This window comes from Asterias rubens, chromosome 4 (genome assembly GCF_902459465.1).
Source record: "Asterias rubens chromosome 4, eAstRub1.3, whole genome shotgun sequence".
NCBI classification, from domain to species: Eukaryota; Metazoa; Echinodermata; class Asteroidea; order Forcipulatida; family Asteriidae; genus Asterias; species Asterias rubens.
In genome coordinates, this window is record NC_047065.1 from 10,128,941 (window position 1) to 10,148,477 (window position 19,537).

Here is a 19,537-nt window from a genome sequence, read left to right on the forward strand (position 1 = left end):
TTGCTCTAAAACTTGTTCCTAAGCTTTGATATCACCCTTTACCAAAATGATAAGATAATACTTATTTTACACTAACTGACGTTATCTTATTATGACCCTTAAAGCTATATTGATGTAATCCTTAAAGATTCAAAAGAGGATAAGGTTTTTATCTTCGCCCTTCTTGGCAAAAGAAAATACAACTTATTTTCATCGGGTTTATTTTGACAAGCCGGGTCCTTGATTTTCGGCAGTAACCTTTCATTTTTCAAGAACGCCACTATCGTGGGACAAACTATTTTCGGGTCAAGTCTGCAAGCAAATTGTATGGTATTGTTTTCCTATCGCTGATTCACAGTGAATGAAGGTGCCAAGGATATGTGTTTCCGAGTATGCACATCTTCCTCTTGTTTTGATAAAAACAAAAATCACACCATTTTGAATACCTGCCTCATGAAAAGCCAGAATACGAACCAGACTCCAAATCATTTTACGGACCAACACCTTCAAAAGGGTGAGACTGCTTTGAGGCTGTGGGACTGTGGTTGGTAGTGAAGTAGTAGCATTTTGGAGTTGGGCTCACAGGGTGAGGTTTTCGTCGTCTTGCTAAAGACGTCTGATTGCTGGTCTGATATCTAGTCATTCTGTCGTGTGGAGAGCATCTGCTATCTTCAGTAGAAAGCAGAGGTCCAAGACACAGAGACAACTCAGCATGGACAAGACTGTGGTTTTGATCATTGTCACTGCATTGGGCTTTGAGCTTGCAGCAGCACAACGTGAGTCTGTGTTTCTTTATATAGATATACGAGTATGATGGAAAAGAAAGTTGGTTAACCTTATTTTACTGTAGTTGGGAAAAACCGTATTCCCTTCCTCCATGGAAAAACTAAGGCAGTGTTGAAATTGGAGGCTACGGCTGTGACTGCGGCTATTGCTTTAAGGGTGTTGTGGATTTGATTCGAGGCCATAATGCTGGCCCTGTAAGCAAGACACCATAAATTACTTTTCTTTATTAAGAAAACTGCGAGGGATTAGCCACCTTTCGGATAATGCACACTTGGCGAGATTTATTATTATTAATTTTTGTTTCCAGCCATCAAGAATGTAAATTTGTACTGTTGTTAACAATCCATTGACTGGTCTAATGCTAACAAATCAAACTAAACCCTGCCAAATGTACGGTGAGAAAGGCTCCGGTGTGAAGTCTTTCTCATGCATCTGAAAGCGCACAAATCTATTCAACAAGGGTGTTTTTCCTTTCACTTTTTCCCTGCAACTTTGATGACAAATTGAGCGAACATTTTCACAGGTTTTATTTCATGTATTTTGGGGGGTATATTTAGTGAGTATCCTGTTTGTAAAATGTTCCGACATTTTTAAAGGGACATCATTGTTTCTTTCGAGCGTATTACTGATTATTGGGGTCGAAAAAAATAACTAAGAGTGGGACTCAAACCAACGACCTCCGATTAGGCGTGCCGGCGCTCTATATCTAAAGCCATGTTGGCGGTCTTCCTACGTTGTCAATAGGGAGGTTTAGCTGCACGTTACGCAAGCAAAAACGTAAACACCGTGAACGTCAACAAATTTGTTTTAAAAAACGTTTTGAGCATACGTGAAAATACCACTTCTCACGCCACCTTCAATTAAATTCAATTCAATTTATCAACATTTATTTCCACAAGGATATCACTTTAGAAAAACCAACAACAATTGATACAATAAAACTAATACGCGATGGAGGCATTACACAGGAAGCCGAAGCTGGTAAACGGAATGCCTTAATATAAACACACAAAAAAATATACTTACGTAAACAATATTGAACAAGGAAGACAACGTACAAAAGACAAAACAAAACAAAACAATGAAACAAAAGCAAACAAACGGAGTTGCTTAGAGATAAGCTATTCCAAGATTTTTGAAAAACAGGGAAGAACAGAAATAGGACGATAGTTAGAAAATCATGGCGATCACCAGATTTGAAGAGAGGGGTAACCTGAGCAATCTAAAGATTAGAAGGTACAGATCCACATAGAAAAGAGAGATTCAAGACATGAGCCAGATGATGAGAGATAAAAGGAATAGAAGACTTGACTACGGAAGGGTGGATAGCATCAAACCCACTGCACGTATCACCTTTGAGATCTCGAACCTGAAAGATTTCATCGGAGTCGATCGGTTGGCCATTTGAGGGAGGGATTTTGTTAGCAAGACTGGAACCAATATTAGAGAAGTAGTCATTGAAAGAGGCGGCAATATCTGGAGGGTTGGAAATAGTCTGCTGGCCAATGATGAAGTTGTCTGGCAGATCGTCCTTCTTGTTCTTGTCAAGGATGTTGTTGATCTCACGCCAAGTGCTTTTGATGTTGTTTCTTTTAGCGGAGAAACTGCTGGCGTAGTGGTTCTGTTTGGCCATACGAATGACTTTGGTAAGACGATTACGGAAGTCTTTATACCTTTGTTCATTGGCCTTTGTTGGGTTTTGCAGAAACCGTCGGTAAAGCATTTGTTTGTAGTTGCACGACTTCAATATGCCCCTCCATGGCTGGTTGTTCCTCTTCCCGCCTCTATTGTTTGTAACAAGTGGAAAGTGGTGATTGTAATGATCGGTGAAGTTTGAAAGGAAGGTGTTGATCTGAACGTCTGAATTGAAGGCTTGAAAAGTGGTGCTGTTGATGACTCTGGTAGTGATGGGAGGGGGAATATAACAAGTGAAACAGTCGACAGGTGATCTGAAAAACAGGAAGATGATCAGAAAGATCTGCGTAAAGTATACCGGCAGTGCAGGTGTTGGTGTCTTGTTAGTAAGAATGTTGTCAATGAGAGTAGCACTATGTGGAGAAAATACAAGTGGGTTTGTCTATCAATGGACGCAGACCAAGAGTAAAAAGTATTTAAAAAATTCTCTGTTGGTCGATGAGTAAAAGACTTGTTCAAGTCAAGGTTGAAATCTCCCATTATATAGCACTGTTTTTTTTCTCAGAGGTGATTTTGTTTAGGCAGAAATCAAAGGAACTGTTGAAACTATCAGTTGATGTACCAGGAGCTCTGTTAATATTACCGACAATAAGACTACAACCACTGTCACGTTTGATCTCGACAAAGACACATTCAAAGTCTACACACAAAATCATTAGATCTCCCGAACCTCCGATTATCTACTCCACGGCAGTAGAATAAAGCAAGACAGTTCCCTAAGAACAACTCTACCTGGCAAGCAGATACACACATGGTGTTACCGCAAACCAAATATAAACCCAGTTGTCTATGTACAAAGTTTGTTCAGTTCTTTGAGGGTGGTGATTGATGCCTTTGTCTTGTTCTTCAAGAGCAAGATGATCTTACCATCTCTAGTTCAGACGGCTTCAAATTGGTCACATCGTCTGGCCTCTTGATACAGCTCATGCCGCTTGTTCGTCAAGTTCTCGATGGTATGCACAGGAGATCCTTTCAGATGGCGTTTGTTGACAAATACCAGCGAGTGTGATTAATTATAGCTCGTGAACTTCACGATGACGGGGCGTGGCCGTTGGGGGCACCAGAAGGAGTCGTCGGTTTCCGGGTCTTGCCAAGGCGATGAGATCTATCTAGATCTTGCAAGTGGAGATCGAGCTTGAGTTTGTTGTTGAGTACATCAAGGGAGATCTTTTCAGTATTTTCGCTGGGGGTCTCGTTTTGATCGGAAATTTTCCGATTGTGATTGAACATCTTTTCCATTTGTTCTGAATGTTTGTTGATATCCATTTAAGTGACCTCGTATACATCTTGTGCGATGGTTCCTTTTAAAAATGTACCCTAGTTCCGCCGCTCAAACCGGACTCAGGTCGTTGGTTCGAGACTTTAGCCAATATTCAAATGGCAGTCAGTTTCCCTTGTGATTTTAAATGTTCGATATCTGAAATAAAAGTCGCATCCCCGAAGGGTACAGTCAATCTACATGGAGTTCTGAAACTGTCCACCAGTTGGCTAATGGCACATCACACATAAACATTGTTTTATCGAAATGCACTCACAGTATTGATTATACAAGAATCCAGTATGAACAATGCAACGCAATGCAATGCGACGTAAAAACGTTACAATTATCAGAAGTCGAGCGCAATGAGTAGAAGCCTTCCCAGTGATTTTTCCAGATGTTCCGATCCATAGCTGATATTAAACAAGGAAAACAAGAAAGACGACTATTTAAGGCACTGAATACCTTGGGTGACGGTCAAAGACCAGTCTTCTCCGCTTGGTCAACCCCAAAATGTGCATTAAAAAAATAAACTGTGGAAATTGGTACTAAATTGGTCATCGATTGAAGTTGCGAGAGAAGAGTGAAAGAAAAAAAAAAAAAAAACCAATGGCATACTGTCGCACAAGTTGTCTGCTTTCAGATGTTTGAATTCGATGAGGTCATTCTCAATTTAGTGGGAAGTTGCTTCTTTCTCAAAAACTACGTTACTTCAGAGGGAGCCGTTTCTCACAATGTTTTATACTTTTAACACTTTTACCAATGCTCGTTCAAGTAAATTTTATGCTAACAAATATTTTCAGTCATTAGGCCTATAGTGTCCATCCATCCATCAGTGCCTTAAATGCAATGCACGTTCATATTTATTTGTAATAAGGATTGTACCGTCAGTTTCAGTATTGTTCCAAGCCCATTCAATGCAAGAATTAGAAATGAAAGAATTTGAAATTTTAGTGCAAAATACCTCAAGTAATCAATTAGATTAATAAACAAAAAACGTGTTTAGCACAGACACTCTGGACAGCTTAGCATTAACTGTTGGAAACACAAATGAAAAACTTGTAGCATGCAGGGCAGCACGCTGTGTTTCCATACTGGCTAAAAAAGACTAGGGAAAACGGGCCAAAAATTGTAACTAGAATTCTAATTTTGGGTGGCATGGTTGGCTTGTGCGTAAAGCGCTCGCCTCTCGCCAAGGTGACCCTGGTTCGATTCCCGGCCAGAGGGGCCATTATGTGAGTTGAGTTGCGCGTTGTTTCTCTGCTGTGCGGGGAGAGTTTTCCAGACCATCCGGTTTTTCTCCCTCAATCAAACACTTTCGATCTTGGCTGTGCTCTGCGGTCCTACTACTTGCCGTAAACTCGCCGACTTGCCGTCAACTCGCCGCCAACTCATTTTCGTGCCGTCAACTCATTAAATTTACATGAAAAATTTATAAATGGGACACGGAAAAAGTGTTCAGTCTGGGCTAAACTACATTTTGTCATGGTTTTCGGTAAAAATCCATTCACAAAAACGACTTTGTGTTGATAGAAAAAAAGTACCAATCATTGACATCTTGGACCAAGACTAATCAATGTGAAAAAGCAAGATGGCGGCCGACGGTTTTGCTGTTTCGAGATAATTTTTCACGAGAAAAAAACTCCATTTTTATTCCGAAATATGACCTAAAACTTTCGAGAATTCTCTTTGAGCTGAAACGTTACATTTCTATGTTTCTTTTGTGGATTTTAAATGTATATTGGAGGAGTTGACGGCGAGTTGACGGCGCAAGTGAGTTGACGGCGAGTTGACGGCAAGTAGTAGGACCCGTGCTCTGTGGTCATAATGGGTTGATGTGGCTGGCATGCCTGCTTCTCACAGAAATAAAGAAATTACGGATTCTGACAGAAATAAAGCACACCCGTATTTGGCATTTGACAATCACGTGTCATATACTCATGAATAAACATAACTTTTGAATTAACATAAACATGGCGGCGCCCATACATATACACATACACATACGGCGCACGGCGGCAAACTCGTAAACTGAACATCATCTACTTGAAAATAACTTCCGTTTTACCTGGAGGAGATCAAGAATGTACTTCAATTCAAGGTAACTTGTCAAGCTATTAAAATAGTGGTGAGTTCCTTGCTATAGTCACCTTGTGAGCTTTTAATGGCTCTCTTTCAACATCGGTCTCATCAAAAAATCTCAGAAAAGCACAATTTAGTGGGGTATTCAGGAGTATAACAATAGAGGCATGGACTCGCTGATCAATAGCGATTAATTGAAATGCAGACGAGGCAGTTTCCACTTAGTCAAGATTTTGATGGCGGCAGTGGCTATGAGGAGGAAACAGCTAGCCTGTCCACGCCAGAGCTCCAGAGATTGGTACTGTTCGAGCAATTAAAGTATACAACAAATTTTTAAGTAAAATTTACAGTTGGATCATTAGGCCAAGGGAAAAATAACCCTTTAATACGGGTCCTACTACTTGCCGTCAACTCGCCGTCAACTCACTTGCGCCGTCAACTCGCCGTCAACTCCTCCAATATACATTTAAAATCCACAAAAGAAGCATAGAACTGTAAAGTATCAGCTCAAAGAGCATTCGCGTAAGTTTTAGGTCATATTTCGGAATAAAAGTTGATTTTTTTCTCGTGAAAAAAAATTCTCGAAGCCGAAAAACTGTCGGCCGCCATCTTGCTTTTTTACAATAATTAGTCTTTGCCCAAAATGTCAATGATTGGTACTTTTTTTGTATCAACACAAAGTCGTTTTGTGAATGAATTTGTACCGAAAACCATGAGAAATATGTAGTTTAGCCCAGACTTAACACTTCCGTGCCCCCTTTTTATAGATTTTTCATGTAAATTTAATGAGTTGACGGCACGAAAATGAGTTGACGGCGAGTTGACGGCAAGTCGGCGAGTTGACGGCAAGTAGTAGGACCGCTTTAATACTGACCCAATACTAAGCCATACGCAACACTGTTGTGTAAGTAAAATCTCAAGCTCCTCATACAGTAGCTTGTAAAAATACAAGTAATTGCTACAGTATGTTAGTACAATGATGTTTTTATTTATATGTCTATAAGTGAAAGGTAATCCCGCGAGCAAAATGTTCAAGCCTGGTTTTTTACTTTTCAGTCTTCTGGCTAATGCTGGACCTTTAACTTGATAAGTAATTGCTAGTTTTTATTTATTCGGCCCATTGTTGTGACTGTCTGTAGGGGGAGACCGATGATAAAAGAGAGCCATAACAGCTCAACGACGGATGTTGGACCATGGTTGGACTGACTTCCTAACAATATATTACTCTGGAACTCTCCGTCCGGCCGTGGCATAATACAATAGATAGCATATCCTGGTGTCATGGATGGGTGTCATGGGTTTTCATTCAGCAGGATAACGGGAAAATTGTTCACAACCCAAAACTAAAAAATTTTTTTTTGAAATCATCTATCCAACCTTTTTACAATGACACTTGCACTTCATCGTGTGTTGAAGTCACCTGGAAGTGGTATTTTGTCAAAATAAAGCTTTTGTCACTAACTAAATTGTGTTTTTTGATGAGTGGAATATGAATAAACAGTTAACTAAGGTTCAACAAAATTAGTTTCCATTTTATATTTTTTACAAACTTAAAAGTAGGCCCGACCCGAAAGGGCGCTGTTCGTGACGTCAATCGAGGCGCGATATTTGAAGTCTGGCCCCGTACACATGCCCTCGATCGAAGCTGAAACAATACCCGATTTTTTTCACGTTAGGCAAATGCTGCTTTAGGTTCGTTACGTCTTTCAGGTACCTTCTTCGACTTCCCCACTAACTGGAAAAATTGTTGGGATGGCATCATGTTTAAGAAAAGAACTTTTCTCTTCATGTCAAAATGTGTGGTGTATTCTGGATTCTCGAAGCACGACGGCTTGAAGTGTTTGCTGCATGCACAGCGCTGGAAAAGACGTCGGAACACTTTGCAAACTGACCCCATCTTTAGTTGTTTGGACTAGACCATTCTGTTAAAGGGGTATTACAAGACAGTGCGGCTGAGCATGCGCGCTATATGAGTGAACGGCGGGCATTGTAAACGGACAGCGCACACGCACTACCGCACTCCCTTGTAATGGTTTAGTCCAACTCGGCTGGTACCTGCAGTTCAGCGCTTGGTGACCAAAACATAAAAGTGTTGAACATAAAGTGGTAAAAATGGAGCAAATCTGTTGACCTCAGCTGTCGAAATTGAAAGTTGGACCCTATTGCCGTTTGCCATTCAAGCTTGAATCGTAACCCTCCGTCTTCGCCGTCGGCAGGATCAGGAGGGTTACTATATCGCAACTAGATATTTCTTTGACTCATTTGATTGTTGGCATAATAATGCACTGGTGATTTATACAAAACATTCATCAGTTTATAAATGTTTGAGCTTAACCTACTACGGAAGACTTTATTCTCAGCATGATTAAGCTTGATGAAAATACAGACCGTGTGTAAACTGCAGAGCTTCTGTCACCGGTGGACCGATAATGAAAAAATAACGAAAAAAGGAGTACAGCGCCCCAGTTGTTGGGTCTAATCTAGAATTTGTTTCTGAAGGGTGGGTTGAGAATTGTTGATTTTTATATCCTGTTTTGGCCTGTTTGGACGATCATGACAATATTTTGTGAAAATAAAGTTGAAATTTACATCTAAGTTTGTTACATTTAGAACTGATTTGCTTTAAAAGACTTTCTGGCCGTTTTGGACTAGCCCTTGCACTAAAATGAATTAAAAAGGCCATCTTCGAAGATTGCATCCAACATATACACAATTGCACACAACTCCAAGCCATGCGCACTCGAGCTCAGCTCACACTATCAATTGATACACATGATGATCACATCACCAGTGCAGAAATCTAGTAAAAAAAATCAGAAATAATGTCAAGAATTCATGAATACAAGGGACACTAAGAATGTATCTTTCTTAAAGATTGGAATTTTACGGAAGCGTATATAGGACATACCAAAATGAGAAAAAAATATCAACTGACCCGGTATGGCCAGACCTGGCACAGATCTAAGAAGATCTGACCTGGCTTGGCTTAACCAGACCCAGATCTAATACGGAATCGGTGTTCCGTGCAGTGTGGTCGGGCCCAGATATATCAGGGCCTGTCGCTTCTGGGCTTTTATCCGGTGATGTTTGTAAAGGTAAAAGTGAAATCATACATGTAGCCCTGTGTAACATGCGGCTTCGTAATTCGCCCAGGCGAAATAGTAAACCGCCTGGGTGAAATAGTGGAGCCCAATTTTTTTTCCGATATGTCCTATATACGCTTCCATAGAATTTAAACTTCTCAGATATTATTATTTTAAGGTAAAAAAATTAGAAAATTTGAATCAAGTTTTTGCCTTTAAGAATTAGAAGATGGAGGGATACCATTACCAGTCATGATTGAGAATTGCAAACTTTGTTAATTGCAAATAGGCTTTTGGACTTTCACAAGACTGGCCAAGAATTGACTGGTTGTTCAAGTTGCATGGAGAATAAAGAATATAAATTTTGGGTTTTACCCACTGCTCTAGCATTGCAAAGGTCAAGGGTTCGAATCCCAACCGAGTAATATGCCTGTGATTTTTTTCCACAGAACTCAGGTAAGTACTGAGTATACAGTGGTTACACACATCAGTGTACATGTATATGGGTGAAAACCAACAATAAATATTAAGAATTGACTGGTTGTTGATTAATGGATGAGACTGTTTAATTGGCATTCGCATGTTATTTTTATTTATACGGCGTAAAAAGTTAAAGCACTACAAAAAAATACAAACTTTAGAACAAAACAAAAGCCAGGGACATATGCCTTGAATTAAACAAGTTTACCAAAAAATTGTAGCCCAAAGGCATTTCATAATTCCAATATCTCGGGCCACATCAACAAAAGAATATTAAAAAGCTATATTTATTCACATGTGATATTAAACTTTGTTTGTTTTGTTGTTCTGTTAACAGTATGCCCGGTGAACCAATGCATAGACCAGACCCAAACCTGTCATGCAAGGGACAAGCTTGGAGAGCTAAACTACATCTGTGAATGTAACAAGCCCTTCAGAGCTGGCGTTGACTGCCAACTCAATACAGGTAATTATACAAAGGTATCCCATTTGTAAACCTGATACAATTCCACCAAACCAGGACATACCGGTCCGCACTGAACTCAACTGGCCTTAACTTTATTCTAAGAGGCCAATAAAGAAAGGTTAAAAGAAGCATTTGTTATCTAGTACAAGTAACCATACGTTTAGGACTAGCCTACTAATGTTCCTAATAAAGCAGGGGCTTGCAATCACACTGGAAATTTACAATTTTTGTCAGTAAAAGCACCATTGCGTTTCAACCTGCAATCTAAGGAACTTGTGTGAATTAGCCTGTAACTCGGTGCAAATTGGAATCACCAAATTAATGTGCATGACTGCATGATATTCAATATATTTGGTTTGCGATAACACCATGTTTCAGAACTGAGAAGTCTCCCAAACATCCGATAAATCTACTTCGCGATAGTAGAATAAAGAAAGACAGTTCTCAAAGAACAAACTCTACCTGGCAAGTAGATACACACATGGTAATACCACAAACCAAATATAGATAATTGATACCTCACCCTGCAATGCCTCAAATCATATATATGCATGATATTCACTTGACCACATGGTTTGATCTATTAGCTGGAAACAATTTTCAGTCTTTTATAAGCTCACCTTTAAAGGCAGTGGACACTATTGGTAATTGCTCAAAAAAATTATTAGCATAAAACCTTACTTGGTATCGAGTAATGGGGAGAGGTTGATGGTATAAAACATTGTGAGAAACAGCTCCCTCTGAAGTAACGTAGTTTTGGAGAAAGAAGTAATTTTCCACGAATTTGATTTCGTGACCTCAGATTTAGAATTTGAGGTCTCAAAATCAAGAATCTGCAAGCACACAACTTCGTGTGACAAGGGTGTTTTTTTCTTTCATTATTATCTCGCAACTTCGATGACCGATTGAGCTCAAACTTTCACAGGTTTATTATTTCATGCATATGATGAGATACAGCAAGTGAGAAGACTGGTCTTTGAAAATTACCAATACTGTCTACTGTCTTTAAAGCAGTGAAATCTTGGACATTAATTCTTACTTAGAATCCATGTCAATGATTTAATTTGTCTTTTCTTGCAGACAACATAGAGATAACCACGTGTTATGGTCTACAGTGCAGCTCAGGCTCGTTCTCCTCAATCAACTATCCCTCAACGTACAATGTGCGCCACCGTGCCATCTACTTATTGTACATCCCAGGAGCAACAGAGATTGTCTTTCAGTTCGATACACCATTTCGCATTGAGAGACCTAAAGATGAAGTGTACATCGGCAGTGGTGTTAGTCCAGATTTAAATGCCCTCGTATCTCAAAGCAATCCTCCAAATCTGTACTTCTTTGATGGTGATATAACCCCACCGGGCACCTACAGCATTTTTTCTGATACTGCATTCGTCTACTTCCTCACAGATAAAAACATCGAGTATGAAGGATTTCGAGTACGATGGAACGCCGGTAGGCAAACTTAAATTTGGTTAATTAAAAGCTTAAAATATGGTACTGATTGCCTTCACTTAGAAATTGTGGTTATCATAATAACACAACTTGGAATTAACAGTTTAAATGAAAACATTTTAATTGAGGGGGAAACCCTGTGTGTCCATCAACAAAGTCTCAAAATTAAATGGTAAAAAAGGGCGAGCAATTTCTGAAGTTTCTCCATTCAGTACATTACAGAAGGAATGTTTGATTGCATTGACCATGCCCCCGTACTCTAAAAAATTTGTTCTGACCCTGAATTTCCTTTGAAATGCCACAAGAGAAAGAGCCACACCTTGCGAGTCAAAAATGTCACACACGAAGTTAACACCCTTTTTGGCCCAGTGTTTATAGTTAATGTGTTTGTTACCGACCATAATATTCTGATTATGCCATAACACATTTTTCAAAGCGTCAATTTGACTGGCAGGTACATGACATTTAACAAAGCTGCACCAAGCATTAAGAACATCAATCCAAAAATGGTTTTGATTTGCGGCCCCTTTTAAATAGATCAGCAATGCCTATAGTGGCCTCTCTTGAGTGCTTAAGGATCATAAATATTCAAAATCTTCAAAAAAAGAGTGACCCAACCCAAGTTATCTGAATTTAGAAATCTGCGGATCCAGGTGACCGAATGCATGTCAATCATTTTAACTCCTCCATGACTATAGCCTTGAATCATCTGGTTCCTGGACACACGGTCATTCCCTCTCCATATAAAGTTATAGAACATACAGTCTAATTCTTTAAAAACATTGCTGGGTGGGTTGGGGAGAGTTAAAATAAGAAAAGTAAGCTTAGATAAAAGGAGTGTCTTGGTTACAGTAACTCTCCCCAGCACCGTAAGGTTACGTTTAGACCACTGCTCATGTATTTATTACATCCTTGTGCCTATCGGTAGCGCTACTATCGGAAGGGTGTGTTAAATTGAGAATTGTTGATTTGTTTTTATATCATTTTTTTGCCTGTGATCATGAGCATGATCATGACTGTGTGAAGATAAAATTTGAAATTGATGTCTAAGTTTGTTACATTTAGAACTGATTTGCTTGAAAAGACTTTCTGCCGATGTGCATACCTAGTACTTGATTGATTCTTGCATAATAATGTGTTGACTGTTGTGGGGCACAAAGTTTGTTTACTTCTTCGGCTAGAGCTATGGCTTGATCAGCGCGTCTGCAAGTGTTGAAGAATAGGCGGCACGAGTGATTTAGTCATAGTAGCTGTCGCCAAAGTTGCCATTTCAGACACAGCCTTGCTTGTCTTGTTGCGCACAAGCTTGTGCTAATATCTTTGATGAGACTCTATGGGGTCGATCAAGTGAATTGTATCTCCTGCTGAAAGTGTGACTTTGAAATATACAAATTTATTGGGCCTTAAAAGTTGTTGGTTGATCCATTCTGCGTGAGGGACATACACAGAGTGCCAGTTGAACACCAAATGTGATCGCACAATCTGTTGGAATCTGTAAGGGACTGTATGCTTAACCAGCAGCTTTCTTCAACCACCAATTTATTTGACACAAGTTCTGTCTGTATTTGCAATGACATTGGAAGAGTAACATCTTCTGTGCTTAATTTACTTCTTTAGTTGATGCCACATCTCCAGTAGCTTGAGTATCATTTTGACAAGTTAAACTTCTTCTTTTTTATTCAGTTGATGACATAGCTCCTGTTATAAACTGTCCAGCTGCCATAAGTCAGTTAATTCCTTTTGGACAGTCAGTTGTTGCTGTTGATTGGACGATCCCAACTGCTTTTGACAATTCTGGGATAGCACCTACTGTTACGGCAAATCCATCATATTTCCCTGGCCACCAGTTTCAACAAGGGACAACCACTATCACCTACACAGCAACAGATGCAGCCTTCAATAGTGCTCAATGTACATTCACGATTACCCTTACACAAGAAGGTAAGATACAAGTCATAGGTCAAACTGAATGAAGAAAAAAGTAATACAATACCTGAAACCAAATCACAAATAATAAAACTGAGAGTTTGGTTGATGTGTGTGTTTTGCAAAATGTCAGTCCATAGCAATTAAATACTGACTGCTTTGAGTGCGTTATGTGAAGCTTTATCTCCCAAGGTGATCCTCGCCAGATGTTATTTCCCTAAAGCGAACTACATCAAAGCACAGGTAAAAGTAGTCAATATTCTTTGATAAAACCCCAATATTTGGCCTGGACATCTAAGTACCAAGAAGCTGCTTTGTTGTTGGAAGAGTCCATTGGTTGTCACGGATATGCGGTAGTTGCCAATGTTTGCTACGATTGATGATTTAATAGATTAAATAGATGTGAATTTTGCATCTGGGGTAACAAATAAAGTTTATTTTTTGATGTGAATTATCACTTATTACTTTCCAGAGTTCTGCACAAAAAATCCACAGGCAAATCACTTGTTGGGATTAGAACCACAGCCTTTGCATTGCTAGAGCTTGGCCCAATTTCATGGCTGTGCTTACCTCTGCTCTGATGATCAACATGGGGAGTGCACACGCATGCAAAAATACTCCACTAACCTGAAGAATTCCATGCATTTGCAAGTGCCAATTCTTTGCTTTTGGTAGTATAATTAAGCAGAGTCACTCAGGAAATGTGACCTGGATGTCTTACCACTGGAACGCTTGAGCATGCCCGATGGCCAAAGGCAGTTCAAATCCTTAGCAGTGGTAACCACAACAATTTTACTTGTTTGGGATCGATGGAGGGCTGTTGATAGTATAAAACATTGTGAGAAATTGCTCCCTCTGGAGTGCGTAGTTTCGAGAAAGAAGTAATTTTCTACTAAAAATGTTTAATTTGGTTTTGAGACCTCAGAATTAGATTTTGAGGTCTCAAAATCAAGCATCTGAAAACTTCTGACAAGGGTGTTTATTCTTCCATTGTTATCTCACAACTTCGACGACCAATTGAGTTCAGTTTTTCACAGGTTTGTTATTATTTGCATATGTTGAGATGCACCGAGTGAGAAGACTGGTCTTTGATGACCACCAAAGGTGTCCATTGTCTTTAAATCATAATGGTCTGTACATTTGTGTACAGATGTTTTTTTTTCTTCAGGTTTGTTTTAAAGTTCATTCTTGAGTGTTTATGATATTGAAGCTCCATGTTCATATGCACACTGATAGATGGGAGTTGAAACTGATCCTTCTGAGAACTTTTCTCAGGAAATACAGTATAGGTGTCCAGCAGCCGATTTCACCAAAAGCTAGGATTAATCATATCCCGAGTTTGGACGAGGAACTTGTTCTAACTTAGGATGGGTTCAATTCGTCCTAACGCCTATGGATACAAAACTTAACTCATCCTAAAGTTCTAAGATTAATCCTAAGTTAAAAAGAGTTTGGTGAAAGCGACGGCAGTGTCATGTGCTCATGTCATTAACAATTTTGATTTGCCTTGTCATGAAAAAGGAGCTTCTCCTGTATTATGTAAACTTTCTTTCACTTCTTAGTGGATGCCTTTCCCCAGTAGCTAGGTATATGGTTGATATGTGTGTTTGTAAATCTGCTAAAAGCGAAACAAAAAAGGACTTGTGTTTCTAAAGTGAGTTATGCAACAGAGTTACAATGCATGCAAGATTTAACAAAGGGAATTATCCATGCCTTTCTAATACACTGTAGTTTTCACCAAACAGACATAAGCATAGCTCATAATTATGGAACAGAACAACATAGTCCTACATCTTAAAAGTGCAAAAAAAAAAAAGCAAATGGGAAAGTTGTCACAAAAATGAGCACCTTCAACAAGGAGGGCTGCTTTGTTATGACTGCAGAGTTATTACCTGGTTTGTTTTTAGTCCACTGGAATGATAGTCGCTCAGGCCTAGATGCAACATCTCCTGTTGAGCTTGAGTAATGAGTAATGCTTGATATTTCAACTAATTAAAGGTTTTTTTGTTGTTTTTTTTCAGTGGATAACGTAAATCCTGTTATCACCTGTCCAGCCCCCATAACTCAGTCAATACCTTTTGGACAAGAGCTTGCTAGGGTGTTTTGGTCACTCCCAACGGCTTTTGACAATTCTGGGATAACTCCTACTGTGACGCCAAATCCAACATTTTTCCCTGGCCAACAGTTTTCACAAGGGACAACCACTATCACCTACACAGCAACAGATGCAGCCTTCAATAGTGCTTCCTGTACATTCTCTATTACCCTTACACAAGAAGGTAAGATACAGGTCATAGGTCAAACAAATGCTATTCAAGGAGAATAAATCATTAATTATTACTACAATACATGAAACAAGTTTTGTAGCCATAGTAGGCCGTGCTGGGCGAACCTGCCAGAACTGAAAATTTTTGCCTAACACTCTGAGAAAAATACACTGTGCTGCCTAGGGCTATTCGTCTTATTTTGGGTACCTTGTTTCATTTTGATTACCAGCTACATTCAGGCCTTAAAATTCCATCGACCACGCACGGCGACCAAGGCCATAGATTCCCCAACAACTGGCCGTCATACACCTGGAAAAATTCACCTCCTCACGCTCGCTGTCGCACCTTTTTCTTCCTTTGACCGCCTTGCCCTTCTCAACTGCGTGGTGGTCTGTTTACCAGTTCTGATATTATGGAAAAAAAATTCTATCCAATGGTGAAGCGCGTGGTGTTCCAACCATTGACTACTTCCAACACACACATGAACAGGGAACCATTTGCAATGCACATTGTTCATGGTATGTTCTCCCTCCACATTGGCAATGCACATTGTTCATGGTATGTTCTCCCTCTACATTCGCAATGCACATTGTTCATGGTATGTTCTCCCTCCACATTGGCAATGCACATTGTTCATGGTATGTTCTCCCTCCACATTGGCAATGCACATTGTTCATGGTATGTTCCCCCTCCACATTGGCAATGCACATTGTTCATGGTATGTTCTCCCTCTACATTCGCAATGCACATTGTTCATGGTATGTTCTCCCTCCACATTGGCAATGCACACTGTTCATGGTATGTTCTCCCTCCACATTGGCAATGCACATTGTTCATGGTATGTTCTCCCTCTACATTGGCAATGCACATTGTTCATGGTATGTTCTCCCTCCACATTGGCAATGCACATTGTTCATGGTATGTTCTCCCTCTACATTGGCAATGCACATTGTTCATGGTATGTTCCCCCTCCACATCGGCAATACACATTGTTCATGGTATGTTCTCCCTCCACATTCGCAATGCACATTGTTCATGGTATGTTCTCCCTCCACATTGGCAATGCACATTGTTCATGGTATGTTCTCCCTCTACATTGGCAATGCACATTGTTCATGGTATGTTCTCCCTCCACATTGGCAATGCACATTGTTCATGGTATGTTCTCCCTCCACATTCGCAATGCACATTGTTCATGGTATGTTCTCCCTCCACATTGGCAATGCACATTGTTCATGGTATGTTCCCCCTCCACATTGGCAATGCACATTGTTCATGGTATGTTCTCCCTCCACATTCGCAATGCACATTGTTCATGGTATGTTCCCCCTCCACATTGGCAATGCACACTGTTCATGGTATGTTCTCCCTCCACATTGGCAATGCACATTGTTCATGGTATGTTCTCCCTCTACATTGGCAATGCACATTGTTCATGGTATGTTCTCCCTCCACATTGGCAATGCACATTGTTCATGGTATGTTCTCCCTCCACATTCGCAATGCACATTGTTCATGGTATGTTCTCCCTCCACATTGGCAATGCACATTGTTCATGGTATGTTCCCCCTCCACATTGGCAATGCACATTGTTCATGGTATGTTCCCCCTCCACATTGGCAATGCACACTGTTCATGGTATGTTCTCCCTCCACATTGGCAATGCACATTGTTCATGGTATGTTCTCCCTCTACATTGGCAATGCACATTGTTCATGGTATGTTCTCCCTCCACATTGGCAATGCACATTGTTCATGGTATGTTCTCCCTCCACATTCGCAATGCACATTGTTCATGGTATGTTCTCCCTCCACATTCGCAATGCACATTGTTCATGGTATGTTCTCCCTCCACATTGGCAATGCACATTGTTCATGGTTTGTTCCCCCTCCACATTGGCAATGCACATTGTTCATGTTATGTTCTCCCTCCACATTCGCAATGCACATTGTTCATGGTATGTTTCTCCCTCCACATTGGCAATGCACATTGTTCATGGTATGTTCCCCCTCCACATTGGCAATGCACATTGTTCATGGTATGTTCTCCCTCCACATTCGCAATGCACATTGTTCATGGTATGTTTCTCCCTCCACATTGGCAATGCACATTGTTCATGGTATGTTCCCCCTCCACATTGGCAATGCACATTGTTCATGGTATGTTCCCCCTCCACATCGGCAATACACATTGTTCATGGTATGTTCTCCCTCCACATTGGCAATGCACATTGTTCATGGTATGTTCCCCCTCCACATTGGCAATGCACATTGTTCATGGTATGTAACTCCAAAGAGACAAACATTTGTCCCTTTTGAAGCTGTGATTGTTATACCCTATGCACATGGCAACAGCGTCTATTTGTATACACCATCAATAATTACATGTATGTTAGATGACTGCAATGCATATAAACTTGGGTCACAAGGAAACCTCCTTTCATCAGTTGATCTCTCATAAAAAATTCCCGCCGCGAGATAAGTATGGCTTACAGACCGAAGCGTCTGTTTATCCTTGCAGCGTTAAGGCCGGTTCATACTCGCTGCGCATTCACTGCGTACGCAGCGCGCGGACCCGTTTTTTAAAGTCCGCAGTGCGTAAAAGGAAACGCAGTGCGTAATCGTTTTTCGCAAATGCGTAAGAATTTTTCAAAATTAAAAATTAGGTCGTACACACTAATCGGACGCGTAGTCGGACGTATTGAAATATTTCAACATTTTGTCGGATGCGTAGACGTAATTTCAGTGATTGACTCGAAAAGATAAAAACTGTGCTTCTTTTTCCAAATATGTGTTACACAAGCTTGAAAGAATACCGAGATGTATAAAGGACAGTGATTTCATTAAAGCCACTGGACCCTTTCGGTAAACAGTATTGTCCAAGGCACACACCTCGTGTATCACAATTTCTATATCAAATAACAAACCTGTGAAAATTTAGGCTCAATCAGTCATCGGAGTCGGGAGAAAATAATGGGAAAACCCACCCTTGTAACCGCGCGTTTCGCCGTGTCATGACATGTGTTTAAAATAAATCCGTAATTCTCGCTATCGAGAATTGATATTGGTTTACTGTTTTCTCAAAAAGTAAAGCATTTCATGGACAATATTTCAAGAGAAGTCTTTCACCACTACCTTCTGTAAACCCTGTAAGTTATTTGTAAATCTGTGAACTTTTATTTTTTTTATTTTGTACCGAAAGGGTCCAATGGCTTTAAAGCAAATTGGGGAAATTTGCGATAATGATTTGGACGGAAGGCATTTTATTTAATGAAAAACCCTTGAACCGAACGAATGTATTAACACAAGTTGACGCGTTCGTTTTCGCATGCGAATGCAAAATTAATGCATCTATTTGTTGTTTTGATGAAGTATGAACGTTAAATCCAAATTCGAAATGTCCGGTGCGTGCACACAGTCGCAGCGAGTATGAACCGGCCTTTGGAGGCCATCAACCGACCCAGTGCTGTGTCCTGGCACGTAAACGCTAGCCTGGTTATACTGTGCGTGTAGTACACACAATATGAAGCGCGGGAGCGTCCAAGGCACATGTAAGAGAACTAAGCTACATTGCATGTTATTGGCCAACAAGTTTTATAATCATGCACAAAAAGTTTCAGATTTTCATCAATATTTGGGTTTTACAAAAGTTGAATTATTCCAACCCCAAATAATTCTGAATGCTAAAGGCATAACCTTTCGGTTAGACTTTGGGTGTTGGGTGAGAAACATCGCTAAAATCATGAGAAACATGCAGGGAAAAAATTTCTAATGGAATACACTACTTCAAGCAGAGTCAATGTACGGTCTATCCATAAGCACTATGCACAGCACGCAGGTGGTGTTTATAGCCCCAGGGGGTGGGGGGGAAATTACATAATGCGTGCTGTCTCGCATTTCATGTTGGAAATAACGGTAACAATTGTCAAATTTCATTATAACTCAACTTCTCATCGGGTTGTTTGTAAATTTTGGTCTATTTGTTAGTCTGGCTACGGGAGGTTAAAAATCAATATTAGGCTCTGACCAATATTATATTATCAACCAACTTACTGCACAT

General features: G+C 40.1%; 1 protein-coding gene across 1 annotated transcript in view; it reads left to right on the forward strand.

Annotated features, from left to right (window-relative positions):
• Nucleotides 1–611: 611 nt before the first annotated feature.
• LOC117288916 (serine-rich adhesin for platelets-like) overlaps nucleotides 612–19,537 on the forward strand; it is a 97,387-nt gene continuing 78,461 nt past the window's right edge. The window contains exons 1-5 of the mRNA XM_033769789.1: nucleotides 612–755; nucleotides 9,701–9,829; nucleotides 10,910–11,284; nucleotides 12,968–13,225; nucleotides 15,232–15,489. Coding sequence (XP_033625680.1) covers nucleotides 692–755; nucleotides 9,701–9,829; nucleotides 10,910–11,284; nucleotides 12,968–13,225; nucleotides 15,232–15,489 — 1,084 coding nt within the window. The 5' untranslated portion in view covers nucleotides 612–691. The remainder of the gene's footprint in view (nucleotides 756–9,700; nucleotides 9,830–10,909; nucleotides 11,285–12,967; nucleotides 13,226–15,231; nucleotides 15,490–19,537) is intronic.